Source organism: Takifugu rubripes, chromosome 18 (genome assembly GCF_901000725.2).
Source record: "Takifugu rubripes chromosome 18, fTakRub1.2, whole genome shotgun sequence".
NCBI lineage: Eukaryota > Metazoa > Chordata > Actinopteri > Tetraodontiformes > Tetraodontidae > Takifugu > Takifugu rubripes.
The window spans coordinates 7,041,583-7,057,704 of NC_042302.1; the positions used below are offsets into that span (position 1 = coordinate 7,041,583).

The window sequence follows — 16,122 nt, forward strand, 5'->3', positions numbered from 1 at the left end:
GACAAATGTGATGATTTGCTGGTATTTATTGACAAAACTGTTAAGACCGGTCGTGTATAGAAGCACAGCGACCTCTAGTGTCCAAAATGGTCAATTGACTTCTCACAGTCTTAAAAACTGTAATTCTTCCTGTAGTCTGACGTCATCCCCGTCGTCATTTCAAGAATACCCAGACAAAGAAAGCACATCCGTGACATTCAAATACAATAACCTGAGAGAACATCTACAAAATATGGTCATTCACAGTTTTCAGGTCGTCTCCGCTCCGCCGAGCGAAGCAGCGCCGAAATATTACTCGTCATAGAAGCACCACAAACGGTTCCTCAGAGTCATGACATTCCCTCAAATGAATAAGAGAATAAACAATTACCAGAAATACTTTGAAAGCAGTAACTGATTTGACTCCCGCAGAGACAAATGTCCTGAGATCAGCTTCAGTCCTCCTGGTCCCTCTGGTCAGCAGCACGTCTTCCGCTCCACTGACGTGTTGGCGCCTGTGAGCTCATCGACGGGTCGAGAGTTGGCTCGGAGGAGCAGCTGAGGCGTGCCGTTAGCCGCCAGGCCACCGTGCTGCTGGATGTTATGGCCGTTGCGAGCCAGGAGCTCCCTGGCCATCATCATGAAGGCCTCGTCCACGTTCTGACTCTCCTGTGGACACGGGAGCAGAACATCACACACTAGCCACAGCTCAGCTTTCTTTGTCTCAGATACGTGCTAATTACCTTGGCGGATGTCTCCAGCGCTGCTAGCATGCCCTTGTTCTTTGCCAAGTTGCAAGCTTCCTCAAATGTGACCTGGCGTTCCTCCTCCAGGTCGCATTTGTTCCCTAGACAAGGACCCAAGCAAGTTAACAGTGTTGACGTCGAAGCAAACAAGGGACTGCAGCGTTAGCTTCTCACCGATCAGAACCAGCGTCACGTTACTTGCTCCGTAGAGCTCCACCTCGCTGATCCAGTGGCTGACCGAGTCAAAGGTGGCGTGCCGGGTGATGTCATAGGCGATGACGGCGCCGTGGGCGCTGCGGTAATAGCTCTGGGTGATGGTGCGAAACCTCTCCTGTCCGGCCGTGTCCCACACCTGTATCTGAACCACACAAACAAGAACCAGAGAGGAACTGAGGGACGACACACCACCGGCATCCTCCTGTAGCTAAGCGGTCCCCGTTGGACCGCGTTCTCATGGCGACGGCTAACACAGAAAACAATCCAGAGTCAGAGGATTGAACAGCGAATTACTGTTTGGACAGGCGGAACAAGCCTCTCTTTTTTAAATGCATGTGTTCTAAAACAGGCAAAGGTCACAGCTGTGACCCGACACACTGTCACAGGAACAGCTGCTGAAACGGCCACATCAGGAGGCTCGGCGACACACGGCCCGGGGCATGTCATTAGCATGACGTAGCAACGGAAAACAGGGCCTCTCGTTGCTATTTTAAAGAATCCAAAGGACATTTTTGTCAGTCAGGGAATTAAATAAAAGAAAATCCACTGATCAAAGACATCAAAGGAGGGAGGAAATTGCTGATGACGCTGTGAATTTTGGGAAAACATGATTTCTTTGCTTGAACCAACCACGTGGGATTGTTTTGGCTGCTTTTAAAGCCTGTTTTAGGTCAACTTTGTGTAAAGCTGCAGATCAAACCAACATTTGATCAACTCAGCAGAGGTGACAGCAGGACAGAAACACACCGGTGGTTCCTGTTGAATGCGGAACCTCATTTACTCAAGCATTTACTTCTATTTTTCCTAACACGTTGGCAGCAGAAGAGTCATTCAATGTTTTGTTTTTCCGTGCTTTTCCCGTCTGCGCTGAAGTCGGTATCTGGAGGAACCAGACCGACGGGTTCTTCTCCTCCCACAGCCGGCGGGTCCGACCTGTTCTGGACTAACTGTAGCCAAGTGTCACTTCCTAGACAAGTTTCTGTTCCAGGATTGTACAAACCCCAAAAGATTTCAGCCAAGACAGGCCCATAAACACTCCATCATATCCCTGATCATAGTTTTAAATGGAGATATTGAAAAAAAACTGCTTAAAAAAGACATTTAATTCTAATTGGTGGTGGATCCATCCTCAGATTATATAGCCCAGATTACTCCGTCCTCTGGATTATCAATGATATTTACAGTTTTCTCAGGCTCCACTCATCACTAACCTTCACTTTTTTCCCCTCGATCTCCACGGTCCGCACGCTGAAGTCCACCCCGATGGTGTTCTGCTGTTTCTCCGAGAAGGTTCCCGACTTGAAGTTCTGGACCACGCAGGTTTTGCCCACGTTGGAGTCCCCGATCAGGATGATCTTGAAGAGGAAGTCGAAAGAATCGTCCTGTTCGGGTCCTGGCGTGTGCATGGTGGCCCGCAGAGGAGGGTTCTGAAGGAAACGTTCTCCTCTTCACTCTAGATCGCCTGGAATGCTCCAGATTCTTGGTTTGTAGTTCTCAGGCTGAGTCATGGGCAAGGAAGATGATCCTGAAAGTGATAAGAAACACTCCTGCTTCTTCTTCTACTGGAAACCACCAGGTGACCGGTCCAGGTGTGCCTGTGGAACCAGTTTAAAGAGGTGAGAACGTTTCCAGGTAAACAACATTAAAAATGTACAAAAACATTAATTTCCCGCAAGACAACAATATTATTTTGTCTTCATATCATAAATCTCCATTCTTCACCTCACTGGGGTCATTGGATGACATCATTCTCTTCCTCCTGCCTCAAAGGATAGAAGTCTTCTCTTCAAACTAAAATAAAAAGATGCTCGCCTGTGTTTGGGTTCTTGTCGAATCCTCCTGCTGTTCTGTCACTCACGGCATTTTCCCTGAACTGTCGTCTTTGTCCTCCCCCTCTCTGTCTCTTTCTCCACCTGTTTCAACAATAGAATCCCGCCCTACCTGTGCAGGTACGGTAGCCTAGCTACGTTACAGCTGTTGGATTCTGGGAAATGTAGGCGCTTCATTGTGACGCGACAGAAGATTCTTTTGAGGTCTGGCGATCAACCCAAGCGGCTATTGTGGCTAATTATCTGCTGCACAGTTACTTTCACTTCCTATTCTCTTCAATAACGTCGTCACTGTCGAGATGTCGCCAGTTTGTTCGTTTGGCCGTTTGTCAGTATAATTCTTATCTATGCATAGCAAAGATAAGGTGCTCAAATAGAAGTAAGTTGAGTTCAATATGATCTCATAGCTTTTCGATACATTAAATCAATTTGTTTTCCCCACTTCAACCCCAGAATCAAGCACCAACTCTTTTAACTGCATATATTGAAAACATAATAATAAAATAAAACTTTATTTACGATTATTAGGCTTTTTAATATCAAACGTCATTTGGTCTACAATGACAATAAAATGTCAACAAAATCTACCCTGCCGAATTATGACCTATGTTCCAAACATCATTCCCGAACTCACCACTGCTCCGTAAACCTGGATTTTAAAAAATCCGACTGTATTTGAAGGCGGCGCAGCGCATCCAGGCTCCGCGCGTCACCGTGACGCCCCCCCCCCCCCCCCCCCCCCCCCCCCCGTGCGGATAAGTCGATGCACTCGCATCCAGAGCACATCTGCGCGTAACCTTAATACCATCTTTATGTTAATAGCTCCTTTAAAATCCCGGGAGAGAAGCGCAAACATGCAGCGGAGCGCAGTGATCGTCGTGGCGGACAAGACGAGCTTGAAAAGGCCGTTCATTTTTACAAACGCCGTTCATATGGTGGGTGATTGAAATTACTTTTGCATGCGTTTGAACACACGGGGGCCGATTTGATTGATTGAAATGTTTGATCGGGAAATTAATCCGGCGCCAAGTGAGCCGAAACCGGCGTCGTCCTGCGCGTCTGCACGTACACAAACATGGTGCAGTGGAGCATCGGGATGTGGCGACGTCTGCAGTGTTCATCCACCCAAACGTCCAGAGGATGCACAGATAGAAAGTGGGGTGAAGAAGTGATGAGAAGCATGATAATCGGCCTGTCAGTTTAATTCTGCATCCGCGCAGCAACTCAGCAGCGAAATCAGCAGATTTGCGTCGGGGGAGAGAAAAAAAAAAATCTTAATCCCGCTTTGTTTTTGTTTTTCTCTCCTAAGGCGCTGTGCTTCTTCATGCTGATGATGACCGTTGCCTGGCACAGAGACCTGGTCATGACTGGAAAAGTACGATTTATTCCAATAATCTTCTCTTCAGACTCTTTGAATAACTATTTATCTGCTGATCTGAGCTCCACAAACATGTGCTGATGTCTTAATGGGTGATCCCCCACTGAACATGTGTTTATATTTATATCTTATTTTTGAGTTCAAGGCCTCATATTGGTCCCCATCTGCCCATTAAAGTGTCCTTGAGTAAGACAGTGAATTACCCTCACTCATTCTGTCGCCGACCCTGACTTCCGACCTCTTCAGTAGCCGTGCTAGCAGCACAACCGGACAGCAATTCTCCCCAATTTCCCCCCCATCAACGGTGGTTTTCCTGTGGTTTCCTTCCCCAGCTGGTGTCTGTCGCTTCGGCCGTGATCATGTACGTGATGGAGATCGGCTGCCTGCTGCTCTCGGTGCTCGGCATTTTCGGAGCCTGTAAAGGGAAGCGATGGTGTCTGATTCTGGTGACTGTCTCCTTCGTGTGTGCAGGTTTTCATTGAAATAAAGAACACGTTTTTTTTACGCGTTGCTCTGCGTCTGTGTGCAGTACGCAGCTGGGATGGCAGCAGCCAGTCAAACCATAATCATCAGAACAGCTCTGAGCTACCAAGACCTCTATGAGGTATCACACTGCTACGTTCATGATCTCTGGTGGACAGATGCTGTACGTGTGTGACTTTGTCCCATTTTAGAAGCGGGTTGTCCGGGAGGAATCCAAGCTGCTCTCCATGATGCCGCTGACCGGAACCAACAAGGCCAACAGGACGCTGCTGTACAGTATTCAGAGAGAGGTAAACATGGAGGCTTTTGGTTCTTTTTTATGGGTTTCAGCCTCGATTCCAACTTAAGACATTAAGTAATTAGTTTTGCTTGCCTCAAACCCTGATTTTTTGACTATAACTAAATGTTTTTTTGGTTTTTTTTGCATTGAGTAGTTCGATTCCAGTTGTGTAAGGTGAATGATGAACGAGCCAGCTCATTTATTAAATCATTTGTGTTTCGTCTGATCTGTTCTGTAATTTTAAGTTTGACCTCTGACCTTTGTGCGTTTCCAGCTCGAGTGCTGTGGGCTTATTGAAGGATACAAAGACTGGGGCGCCTCCATCCCTCCATCGTGTGACTGTCACAATCCAGGAAAATGCGTGCGTATCCCACCGACCAAAAAGAAAACGCCGATATAAATATCAAAGTAAAAACACAGTAACCCTTCAAAGGTTCAGTGTGTAAGATCAGAAATCATATATATCATATATTTCTTTTTTACACTTTTTATAGTATCCCAACATTATAATGATGTGTTTGTGTTTATTTAGCTGTAATAGCTGAATAATTCTTGCCATTTTTCCTATAGTAGCCAAAAATGGACAAAAATAGGAACTCCAGTCAACTTAACCTTTAAGTCTACATTAGTTGACCATCAACAGCAGCTACACCCTGGGAACTCTCAAATCCAACCTGACATAAATAATGTTTTTCCTCCATCAGATTCGACTACGTGGCATCGCCACACTGGGAGCCCCCAAGAACCAGTATGTGTATCAGCAGGTACGTCAGCTTCTCCCTCCGAGGAAACGACTGTGCTCACTCCGCTTTCTTTACCATTCACCTCTGCACTGTTGATCTCACAGCCCTGTCTGCCGGTTTATGTTTCCGAGCTGAAGATCGCGTTCTCCTTGGCCATGGCTATCCAGTTTGGAAGTGGGGTATTCTGGGTAAGAGCTTGCAGGGCGTACCGCGACGCTCGCTGTATTTCACACATCGTGTCTGTGCTCTTCCACTGCAGGCGGTTCTGCTGGTCATGAGCATCAAGCTGATGGGCCAAATGAAGAGGAAACAGGAGTTCATGGCTCTTCTCCAGTCAAACAGATACGTCCCCGGTGCCTTCTAGTCACCATTTTCATATGCATACAGTTACGAATTATTACCAATATGTTGGAATTTGCACATATTCAACACATGCTGTATACCATAATCTAGCTTTTGCGCTCTATAGCAACATATGCAGATTTTCTATTAATCCTATATAATAATGCATGTACAATAACTGATATTGATATGCAGGTGTGACTTTTTTTTTTCTCTATACTGCCATAAAAATGGTGTGATTTTTATTAAAACACTCTTTCACATGCTGTTACCGTAGCGCGGCCATCAGTGTTTCTTTGCTGCAGCTTTGTCCTCCACGACTAGACGCATCAGTTGCATCTGTATTCAGAGTTTGGCATTTTATTTTTTTACATTTTTAAAGTAATTGGCTTTGTCAGAGTCTAAGACGGTGACGTTTCTTCACAAGCAGCTGCAGATAAATACCACTAAAAATGTTCTATTCTCTTTGTGGACTGGACCAAGATCTTTCACACATATACAGATATTCATAGGTTTCAGTTTTAAGCACTCATTTATCAACAACCCTTTCTGCATTTTATTGAATTAAGATCATTATTTAATAGGAATTGACACTAATTTTCTTGGGTAAATAATCAGGTTAGACAACGGAATGACACTCAGCTCTCATTGGGACAGCAGAATGTTGTGATACCTTGTTGATAAGCACATTATGGATTTAAAACCTGGTCACCTTTTTTTTCACACATTTATGAATGATCATTTTCGGCAGTGTTCAGCGGTGTCGGGGTGTTACAGGCAGACAGGTTGTGAGAGTCACGAGGATACGTGCGTAACTGTAATGTTTAGCTCTCACCAAACAAGCCTTTATGCCACAACAGGTCTAATACGATCAGCTGTAGGTACTTCCTGTGGCTGAAATGTCCCCTTGTGAACATCTTGTCATCTCAAACAGCTGAACCAATGTCTACCTGTGCACTTTAACCATTAATGCCTGTACTGTACATACTGTATATGTTATTATGTGTGCTTTATTGTTTCAGTCATATGCTTTTTTTGTTATTTATTGAATGGATTTGTAAATAGGATTAATAAAAGATGTTCTTAAAGCTGGTTCTGTAAGATAAAAATGATATTATTTAATGGAACTGAACTAAATAAACTGTTTTTAAAGGAATTCGATTTCTTTTAGTAATTAGATATTAGCAAAGCTTTAAATGTATTCGTATTGATAGCATTGTGGCCGTATTTGTCGTCACATCTGTATCTTGGAGCAATATTAATTTCTGCCTGCAGCGCTGCTGTTTTGGAAACGGGAAGTCGTCGGTGCGCCGTTCCCTTTAAGAAAGGTCACATGACACGGAAGTAAAAATCAGAAGCGCCGTGTTTACAAAGATGCGCGTGTATTTTTGTTGAGCCAATAAAAAAACAGTTTAGACCTGGGTGGCGCACGTAGATTCCGTTTAAAGGAGTTCAACGTGATTTTTTGAATTCATTTCTTTAAATTCGTGTCACGCTAAACCCGATGTGGAATACAAGACAAAAGATACGGATACTAGTGTTAAGCCACCTGTTATTTCGCGTGTTTAACGCCGGTTGTTTACATGTCTAATTAAAGGTAAGGGCAACAAGGTTGCGTGTTTCATCTTTGCCCGCAGTTTCGACTGTCTTTAAATCATCTAAATGTCTTTTTCCAGAAGCATTCCATTCTATAGCGTTTGGATGAAATGACGCACGACATTGACGCCGTGAACGTACCTGCCTACTTTATATCAAGCCACGAAGGTTTTCATGGAAGCATCAAAAACTTAATCAAAGACTTTGTGGTGACTGAGATTGACATCAATGGAGAACGTGTGACTGCAGTTGCGGCGTGTGAGAAACCAGCCTGGAACTGCTGTGATGCAGACACTGATTCCAAGGACAGCAGCCCCCGCTGGGTGGCGGAGGTCGCCGATCCTTCAGCTGATTGTGGAGCAGACGTCACCACAGGGAGTTTTGATCTGAGCATGATCTTGGGCCAGTCGGTCAGCGAAGAGCTCGAGCAGTTCGTGCTGACTCTCAGAGACGAGAAGCAGAGCACGCAGGAGCTCTCTCTGGGATGCTTCACCGACAAACACCACAGGGCAAACGTCCACCGGGCTGTCCGGCACCGCTTCCCCTTCCTCATGACCATTACCATCCAGCCTGAGATCAGGGTGAGGGAAGACCCGGACTACAGGGAGCTCTCCCAGCTGGTCACGGAGGACGAGGCGGAGGACTTCTTCAGGTTCATAGACGCCAAAGTCCGAGGCTCGTCCTACATGTTCGGCCCTGATGACAACAAGGAGCACAGGACGGCCGTGCACCACTTCATGAACCGCAGGTTCGGCAAACTGGTGGAGACTAAAAGCTTCAGCGACCAGGGGAGGACGGCGATCTCGGTGAGGCTGAGGGAGCAGGGAAGGCCCAAAAAGAGGTCTGCGGACGAGCGCCGAGAAGAAGACGTTTACACTGGTAGTAAAGATTCGGAGAAGTCACGACACTGTGTTCAAAGAGCTCAAACGGTGGCGTTAACCCCTGCTTGTCGCATCTTTTAGCCTTCACTCTGTGTAAGGAGAATCTGGAGACCCTGGAGGCCATCAGCTACATGGCGGCAGAACTCGGCGTCCTGCCGTCAGACTTCACCTACGCTGGGATCAAAGATAAGAGAGCCATCACCTACCAGTCCATGGTGGTCAAAAAGGTCTCGCCTCAACGGTAGGTCTGTTTTCCCTGTGTCTTTTTTCTGTCTGTGACCTCAACTCAACTTTTTTGGTGTCTTCCAACAGGCTGGAGGAGAAGTCGGCAGAATTTGAGAAGAGAGGGATGCGCCTGTCCCAGATTCACTCCGTCGGCGAGCCTCTCAGGCTGGGACGTCTGCAGGGGAACCACTTTGACCTGGTGGTCCGTGACCTCCGACCCCACAGGGCGGGCGAAGCGCACCCTCCCCTGGCCGCGCTGATCAAGGAAGCGGTGGAGAACGTGGAGGTAGCCCTTTCCAATACGCGCTAGCTTAAATAACCAAAGTCAACCCGTCCTGCATCGCCATGTCGGTCCGATTCTTGTTTGCAGAGCAGAGGTTTTGTCAACTATTACGGACCGCAGAGGTTTGGCAGCGGGCAGAGCGTGCAGTCGGACCGCGTGGGCTTGGCCCTGCTCAAAGAGGACTTTGTAAGTGCTGCAGATGAGCCAGATGTTGGTAGATGAGCCAGCTGTTGGTACATTTGTGCGTTGTTGCGGCTCAGGTGGGTGCCGTGCATCTCTTCTTCACGCCGGAGGAAGGCCACGATCCTCCCAGCCTCGCCAAGAGACACTTCCTCCAGACAGGTGAGGATTCGTTCATTTTAACGGGACAACCGGAAAAAGAAATGCGTTACTCCCCACCCCTCCCTCTCTCGTCTTCTGCCCCGCCAACAGAGAACGCCAAGGAGTCTCTGGCAATGATGCCGTTCTCCAAACCAAGGGAGCGACTCATGCTCCGCGCCTTGAATCGCTACGGCACCGGAGCGGAAGGATGCGCTCAAGCCTGGCTCAGCCTGCCTCACAGCACCAGAGTCTTCTACCCTCACGCCTACTGCAGCAGGTGGGTGTTGGCGGCTCCTTTGCCCTTACGATTGGTGTTCGCGTGGTCCAAGTGAGATGATCCTGCAGCGGTTTGAATCTGGGCTTTGAGAGTTTGCTCGTTGGGTCGGTGCGGGCAACAGAGCCAACAAAGTCAGAGACTTAATTAGTGTTTGAGGTGAAGCTTCAGTGCAACCTTGACGAGGAAGTTTCCTCTGGTTAACCAACACCTGTTCACAGATTTGCCAGCTGCAGCCAAGCGCTGTTTTTCAAAGAGTTTGTGACTGTTTGTGGTCTTCAAGGGTGTGGAACGAGGCGGCAGCACACAGGCTGATCACTCTGGGCCACAGCGTCAGAAGCGGGGACCTTGTGTGGAGACAGGAGGAGTCTCAAATACTGGAGGACACGGGAGAAAGCAGCACGCCTCAGGTGAGAGAAGAAGGAAAAGACGTTGACGCCTCGTCCCCACAAAAGCGTCTGAGATTCAATCTGGTTAAACCCTTTCTAGATCCATGTGGTGACAGACCAAGAGGAGCAAGACGGAGCGTACAATCTGGAACAAGTGAGTCCTAAAACCTGAGATTTAAAACAACAAGAATACTTCTTCTCACCATTGCTGCTGTATTTTTTAATTTTTTTTCATGCAACCAGGTGTTGCTACCAATGCCAGGAAACACCGTGAAGTACCCCGAAAACGCCATGGGGCCCTGGTTCCAGGAGAGGCTCTCCAGAGACGGGCTGGAAGGCTCTCGCTTCAGAGTCAGCGGGCTCAAACTCAACCTGCCCGGCTGCTACCGTCCCCTGCTCGCATCCCCACGTAACCTCCGCTACCAGCTGCAGAGGACAGCTTGCAGAGACGGAGGAGGAGGAGAGGTGACGGGAGAAAGCAGCAGACGCCACAGCCAGATAAACGAATCATCAGGAGAAGACAAGCGGGACGCTCTCGCTCTGATGCTGAATTTTGACCTCGATTCATCCTGTTACGCGACTATCTGCCTCAGAGAGATCATGAAGTGTGAACTTTAGAATTTGTGGTATATTTGAATGTTTTTCTATGCTCGTTCTCATTTTTAGTGGAAGAAAAGTTGAAATAAGTTAAAGTTGTTGTTGAAATAAGAGCCCTAAGAGTGTGATGTCATGTTATGTGATGTTGATTATGAACAAAATCTAAATGTAAACAGTATGTGATTCCATTAAATTTTTTTTCTAAATATGGATTTCAATCCTCTTTTTTAAAAGGCATATTTATGAATGAACTTTCATTTCAACCACAAATTATTCTTGTATATTTTAGTATAACTGTCAGCTAATATGAAAAAATGTAAAAAAATAAAATAAAATCACAACTATCAAATTTAATAGAAAACAATCCCAACCTACTGTATATTTGTAGCCGGACTGCCTGTCATATACCTTAATGTAGTAAGCTCGTTTCGCCACTGGGTGGCGCAACACACCGAGTATTGAATTATAAAAAGCACCAAAGAAGAACCCCTGATTCGCTCTTCACCCAGGTCGGACCTGCAGGATAAAGATTTCTCAACCAAAACAGAACATAAATCATAAAAGTCTGGCGTAAATATAAACGGTGGAGTCATCAGCACTTTATTAATAACCCATGTCAGATATACCTGTGGGCTGTTTTTAAATACTCGTTATAGATGTCAGTTATACGAACGATATGGTGGGTTCTGACATGCAGCCTGTGAGCAAAACACTGATGTTTGATGAGGCGTTTGCCTCAAACTGACAAGAGACGCCCGATTAAAGATAATAGGTTCATTGTTTCGGGATTGTTGCGGTGATTGATTGATTGGATTTCTTTCCTCGGTTTGTGCGGCAGCTGTTTCCTTCCACTCAAGGTGTTGATGTTCGCAAGTGTGCAACATGCACCGTGTTCGTCCAAACTGGGAACGTGTCAGAGTTTTGCATCTGCACCCAATACAAACACTTTTATCCGCTCTCGAAGGCTGTATCCCCTGGAGCAACATCCCTGCACATCACATAAAACTTTCCACCAGGAGACTTGCATATTTTCCATGTGCTGAGTTAGCCTGAGTAATCAAATGGTGAAATATTGCGTCCTGTCTTAATATTGCAGAAAATTACTAAAACATGTTGGACTGCTTGGGAAAACGCTCGTATCTGCGGCCGCTTTGCTTTCAAGTGAACGTCGGGCACTGAGAAATCTCATGACACATGAGTGGAATCTTTATTGGCTTGCACGCTTTGCTGATTCTGACCTCAACCACCTGAGCTCAGCATCGTTTCACCGGGAAAAGCGGGAGCTCTAAAAGAAGTCTCGGGTATCGGCGAGTCCTCCGCATACTTGAGGCCGGAGCCTGCTCCAGTCAGCTGGAGATAAACGTTGACCCACTTTGGCAACATGGATGACAACTTTACTACACGTCTCGCACGGCTGAGAGCGAAGGCCCTGGAATGAGGAGAGCGTCCTGGGTGATGAATGAGACAGAGGCGAAGTGATTTATTCCTCTTTAAGAGGAGGGGAGGGAGAGGAGTCGTGGAAGAGGCCGCGGCGCTGAGTTCTCTTGTTCCCTTTCAAAACATCTTTTCTTCATCAGCAGCTTGACTGCTGAAAAAACTTGAATGTTTCCCACAATGCACCAGGACACGCTGCAACAATCGCTCTCGGAATCGTGGGGGAAATCGGGGTTCCTGGTTCAGGATCATCACCGATGCTGGAACAGCTCAATATCGGGGGCTGTTTGTCCTTTTTTAAAAAAAAAATTTTCCTAATCCGCTGCTGCGTTTAAGCAAATGCCTGAAGTGCGATCGACTTAGCAGACGCGGCGCTTTTGGGTTTGGAGTTCGAAGTTATTTCTCCTGCGCACATATTTTGCATTTGCCACGCAGATTATTGCACCTGGAGAAGCATTTCGGTCGTTTCTCTTGCAACTGCGATCCATGGGAACGCTCTGGACCCGTGGCCTTTCCATCATGCGACTCCAGCTGGATGTCCACGCCGCTGCTGCCCAGAGGCGGCTCTGTCACCCATTTTCTCCGGACTGCACGGCGAGAACGCTGACCTGATAAATGTAGCCGGGCTATCGACGACTGGAAAGGGAAGGGAAAACAATGGCGTGTCAAAGGAGATTGATTAATGGATCGTGTAATGTGGCTGTAATCAGGGATCACTGGGCCCTGCACGTGCAGCGCAGATGGATCCGCTTGTGTGCCGAGGCCACGTGGACGCTGGATCGGACCGTACCATTTCAGTTTGTCATGTGATCTAAACTAAAATTGTACCCGACGTTGGGTTCAGCCTGTTGGTTCATTTCTTGTTGGAAAAGAATCCTAAAGCTAAAGTTTTTCAAGAATCTTAAAGGAATTAAAAAAGCCTTCCCTTGACTGGAATCGGACCCAAAACTTCATTTCCTGCCTCGTTTGTGACCCAAAGAAACACTCAAGCACGTCACCGGCTGTGTGGAATCTGGGTGACCTGGGCTCCACGTGAGCCATTAATGGTTCACTCTCCCCAACTGGGAGCTTTTCTCACACTGTAAAATGGAGACAGGAAAAAAAAACTGTGTTCTGTGTCACGGTGGAAGATCGCGTTGACCAGCTGCTAACCAGGGGAGGGTAGCTGCTAACCAGGGGAGGGTAAAGCTTTTAAAACAAGCTAAAACCCTCCGTCAAACCACCTCAGCTGGATATAACACCCATGTCAAGCTAGCAAATGCACCTGTGCCTGAAAATTCCAGGCTACCTTTAAGAGATTCCTGCCTGCATGCATGTTTAGAGCTGTTGAAGTTTAGCATCCTGTATTCTTTCATTGCCATCAGCCTCTTTTACATCAGTCGGCAGTCCTGTAATTACCCGACTGGCTGAGTCCCAGCTGCATGTGTGTATTCGCAAAATATGTCCAGGGACGTGCGCACGGACAGATCGGAATGAAAATGGGAGGCGGGCCGCTTCGGAGCAGCTGTGAGTGCCCGAGGAGGAAGGAGAAGAGAGAGACTCATGATGGATTGAGCCACTTCCTGTCTTGGTATTGGTTAATCTTCCTGATGCTCCTAAATGTTCTGCACCATTTCAGCTGACCTCCCTTTTTGTTTTACAGTTTTCCCAATCATAGAAGCCCCCCACTCACCCACACACACACCCGTGCCCCCGTCGCCTTACAAAAGAAGGGCAGATAGTGTTTATACCCCCTATCTCCACACTCCAAGTGATCTAAACGGGATCTCAGCAGCCAGCCGTGCTTGAGCCATTAGATAATGTGATGAGGCCCCATTTGTCAAAGATTGAGGCAAACACACATTTTACAGCATGGTTACAGTCATCCATTCCCCCCCCCAACCCACCCACACACACACACCACCACCACATACACACTCCCCTCGCTCTGTCAAACAGTCAGGCATCAGACCCGTGTGTCCGGCCTGTGTTTTGTCCTCTCTGGTTTTTGATCTTCCTCCTTTCTTTCCCATCCCACCTGTTTTTCCTGCTCCATTGTTAGAAAGTCTGACATGTTGGGAAAACAGCCCTTGGCTGCTGTCAGGAGATGGGGAGCATGTGTTTGTGTTCTGGCCAGGAGATGGGTCATTTATCAAAAGAGGACTTTATAGAGGCTATTTGCTGGTATTTCATGGTCGGCTTTAAACCGGTGTGCTTAATTATGGTCCGGAATCTATCCATCTATCTTTTTTAAAGGAAAGGAATTGTGTACAGTTGGTTAGCGTAAACACACTTTTTCTGCTGCAGAGTCCACTGTAATATTTTCCAACTCCACGATGGGAGCAACTATTTTGAGATCAAGGACCTCTCGGCTGGACCGAGGGGAGAGAAGACAAGAGACAAAGGGTCCGAGGATTGAGGCTAGAAAGTACAGAGCGTGCAACGATCATCGCCTAATTAGATTTAGCATTGGGGGTGGAGGGGTGTGGGGGTTTACCAAGAACGTGGGCCTTTGTTTGGGGACATCTGGACAAACCTGCTGAAAAATGCTAGCCATTAAGCGGCGACTTCATGAACTCCAAAGATGAGGCTTACTCGGTTCAAGATTATATCCCAATTCAGAACACGACCTCCCACTTCCTCTTCACCTCAGCTGGTCACAGTAGACCCGCTCATTTTTCGAGGTTAGCAGCTAGCATGTGTGTTTGGGTTTGTTTTTAGAGAATGAGCTTCACAGGAGCAATCCCCTGGGAGGGAAGTACTAGTTTGAATATCCCCAGTAAAAACTTTGCGAGAGCAGTTCTCTTTTAAACGTACTTTACTAGAGTGACGCGTTCTGATTCTGTTGCATAACCAATCAGAAGAGTTTAGCTCTCATCGTTTCAGTTTATTCATTCAGCGCAGCTTGGACGGAGCTCTCAGGGATGAATCTGGGCCGTTGCCTCCCCAGCTTAGCTGTGTTGTGAAGTCTCTCCGAGTTATCGAGATAAGGGCTCGGCGGCGGTGGACAGGAGTCACTGCCTGTACGGCACCGAGGAGCTCACTCAAAGCAGGAAAAAACACTCCTCCGTGGAGTTCTTACATGAATCCATGCAAATCTCAGCTGGGATATATGGAAAAAAGGGCAGAAGTCCAGGTTTCATCACTCATTAGACCAAAATGACTGACTGTATACTAAATAATAACATAACTGTACTTTAGTTCGGCTTCTTTTACTTGTTCAAAGCAAAATCCTCTGTTTGCGTGTCTTGAAGAATCATTTCCAATAACTTTGCTGTCTGGGGACCATGTGATGGTCAGGCAGGCCGGGCCGGGATGTTGTCATTTATAGGGCTTATTCAGCTACAAAGTAGATATTATTATCATTTAAGACATCAAGAGGAGGAAACAGATGGAGCTACTTAAACGTCGATATTACGAGTTGAGAGATGCAGACTTTTAGCATCTGCTGGAACAACGGCTCTGTTCTGATCACGGACGCTACCATTGCAGCGTAACGTTGACTTTAAAACTGCAGGTTCTCTTTCACTCAGCCAAACACTTGTTCTAGCCTTGGCCTGGTTCACTATAAAAGGGAGCGGCTGGGATTTAAACGATACCGCTGGTCTTGGTTTGGGTGCAGGTGTGGAGGGTGTTACCGCCACAGCTACAAACACATGTGCAGCGCCGCAGCAGCTGTTGCCCCGTTTTGAAAAGAATTTAAATTGATAGTCCACGCTCGCGCCTCTGCTGGATTCGGTATCCTTTGTCTCCGCTTGACGGGACGCTTCTATCTCTTCCCTGTCTTTGCAAGTAATGCTGGAAGTATGCTATTGCGTGGCAGGTTCCCGCACTTCCGGTCAGGGCCACAGGGGGGAGCTTGCCGAGTCGGTAGCACGTGTCCCGCCGTCTCGACACCTACGCTGATCCGCATCGAGATGTCTCCGTCGAGAGAGAATGTAAAAAATAGACAACTGAAAAGAAAGGAAAAAGCGGGCATACCTCCATGTGCGCTAAGATAAGAAAGGAGGCAAGCTTGGTCTGCTAACAGGATTAAAATGATCAGATACCGATCACATGAGAAACAGGTCACATGGTGAGAGGGGAGCTTTTCTTTAGTGGCGAGAACAGGAACACAGTTCGCTACCCCACTAAAATTACTACCCAT

General features: G+C 47.1%; 3 protein-coding genes across 5 annotated transcripts; 2 read left to right on the forward strand and 1 right to left on the reverse strand.

The window, feature by feature from the left end:
* Positions 1 to 11: 11 nt before the first annotated feature.
* Positions 12 to 2,947, reverse strand: LOC101070926 (ras-related protein Rab-19-like). The gene is made up of 5 exons (XM_003972907.3): positions 2,664 to 2,947; positions 2,153 to 2,536; positions 900 to 1,083; positions 723 to 826; positions 12 to 648 (listed from the first exon to the last, which is right to left on the reverse strand). Exons 2-5 carry the CDS (start codon positions 2,345 to 2,347, stop codon positions 457 to 459), a joined length of 675 nt encoding a protein of 224 aa, XP_003972956.2. The 5' UTR covers positions 2,348 to 2,536; positions 2,664 to 2,947; the 3' UTR covers positions 12 to 456.
* Positions 2,948 to 3,513: 566 nt separating this feature from the next.
* On the forward strand, positions 3,514 to 7,142 carry LOC115246545 (tetraspanin-8-like). The gene is made up of 9 exons (XM_029825284.1): positions 3,514 to 3,705; positions 4,080 to 4,145; positions 4,481 to 4,594; positions 4,678 to 4,752; positions 4,823 to 4,921; positions 5,186 to 5,272; positions 5,616 to 5,675; positions 5,759 to 5,842; positions 5,914 to 7,142. Exons 1-9 carry the CDS (start codon positions 3,583 to 3,585, stop codon positions 6,016 to 6,018), a joined length of 813 nt encoding a protein of 270 aa, XP_029681144.1. The 5' UTR covers positions 3,514 to 3,582; the 3' UTR covers positions 6,019 to 7,142.
* A 102-nt stretch (positions 7,143 to 7,244) lies between these two features.
* pus7l (pseudouridine synthase 7 like) lies at positions 7,245 to 10,774 on the forward strand. Of its 3 annotated transcripts, none has more exons than XM_029825278.1 (10): positions 7,245 to 7,593; positions 7,673 to 8,471; positions 8,555 to 8,714; positions 8,786 to 8,984; positions 9,069 to 9,167; positions 9,242 to 9,323; positions 9,414 to 9,579; positions 9,860 to 9,986; positions 10,066 to 10,119; positions 10,209 to 10,774. In XM_029825278.1, the coding sequence occupies exons 2-10, from the start codon at positions 7,703 to 7,705 to the stop codon at positions 10,581 to 10,583; spliced, it is 2,031 nt and encodes a 676-aa protein (XP_029681138.1). In that variant the 5' UTR covers positions 7,245 to 7,593; positions 7,673 to 7,702; the 3' UTR covers positions 10,584 to 10,774. The 3 variants fall into 3 exon arrangements, with proteins under 3 accessions (XP_029681138.1, XP_029681139.1, XP_029681141.1); XM_029825279.1 differs by having other exon boundaries at positions 7,676 to 8,471; XM_029825281.1 differs by having other exon boundaries at positions 9,074 to 9,167; positions 10,209 to 10,526.
* The last annotated feature ends 5,348 nt before the right edge of the window (positions 10,775 to 16,122 follow it).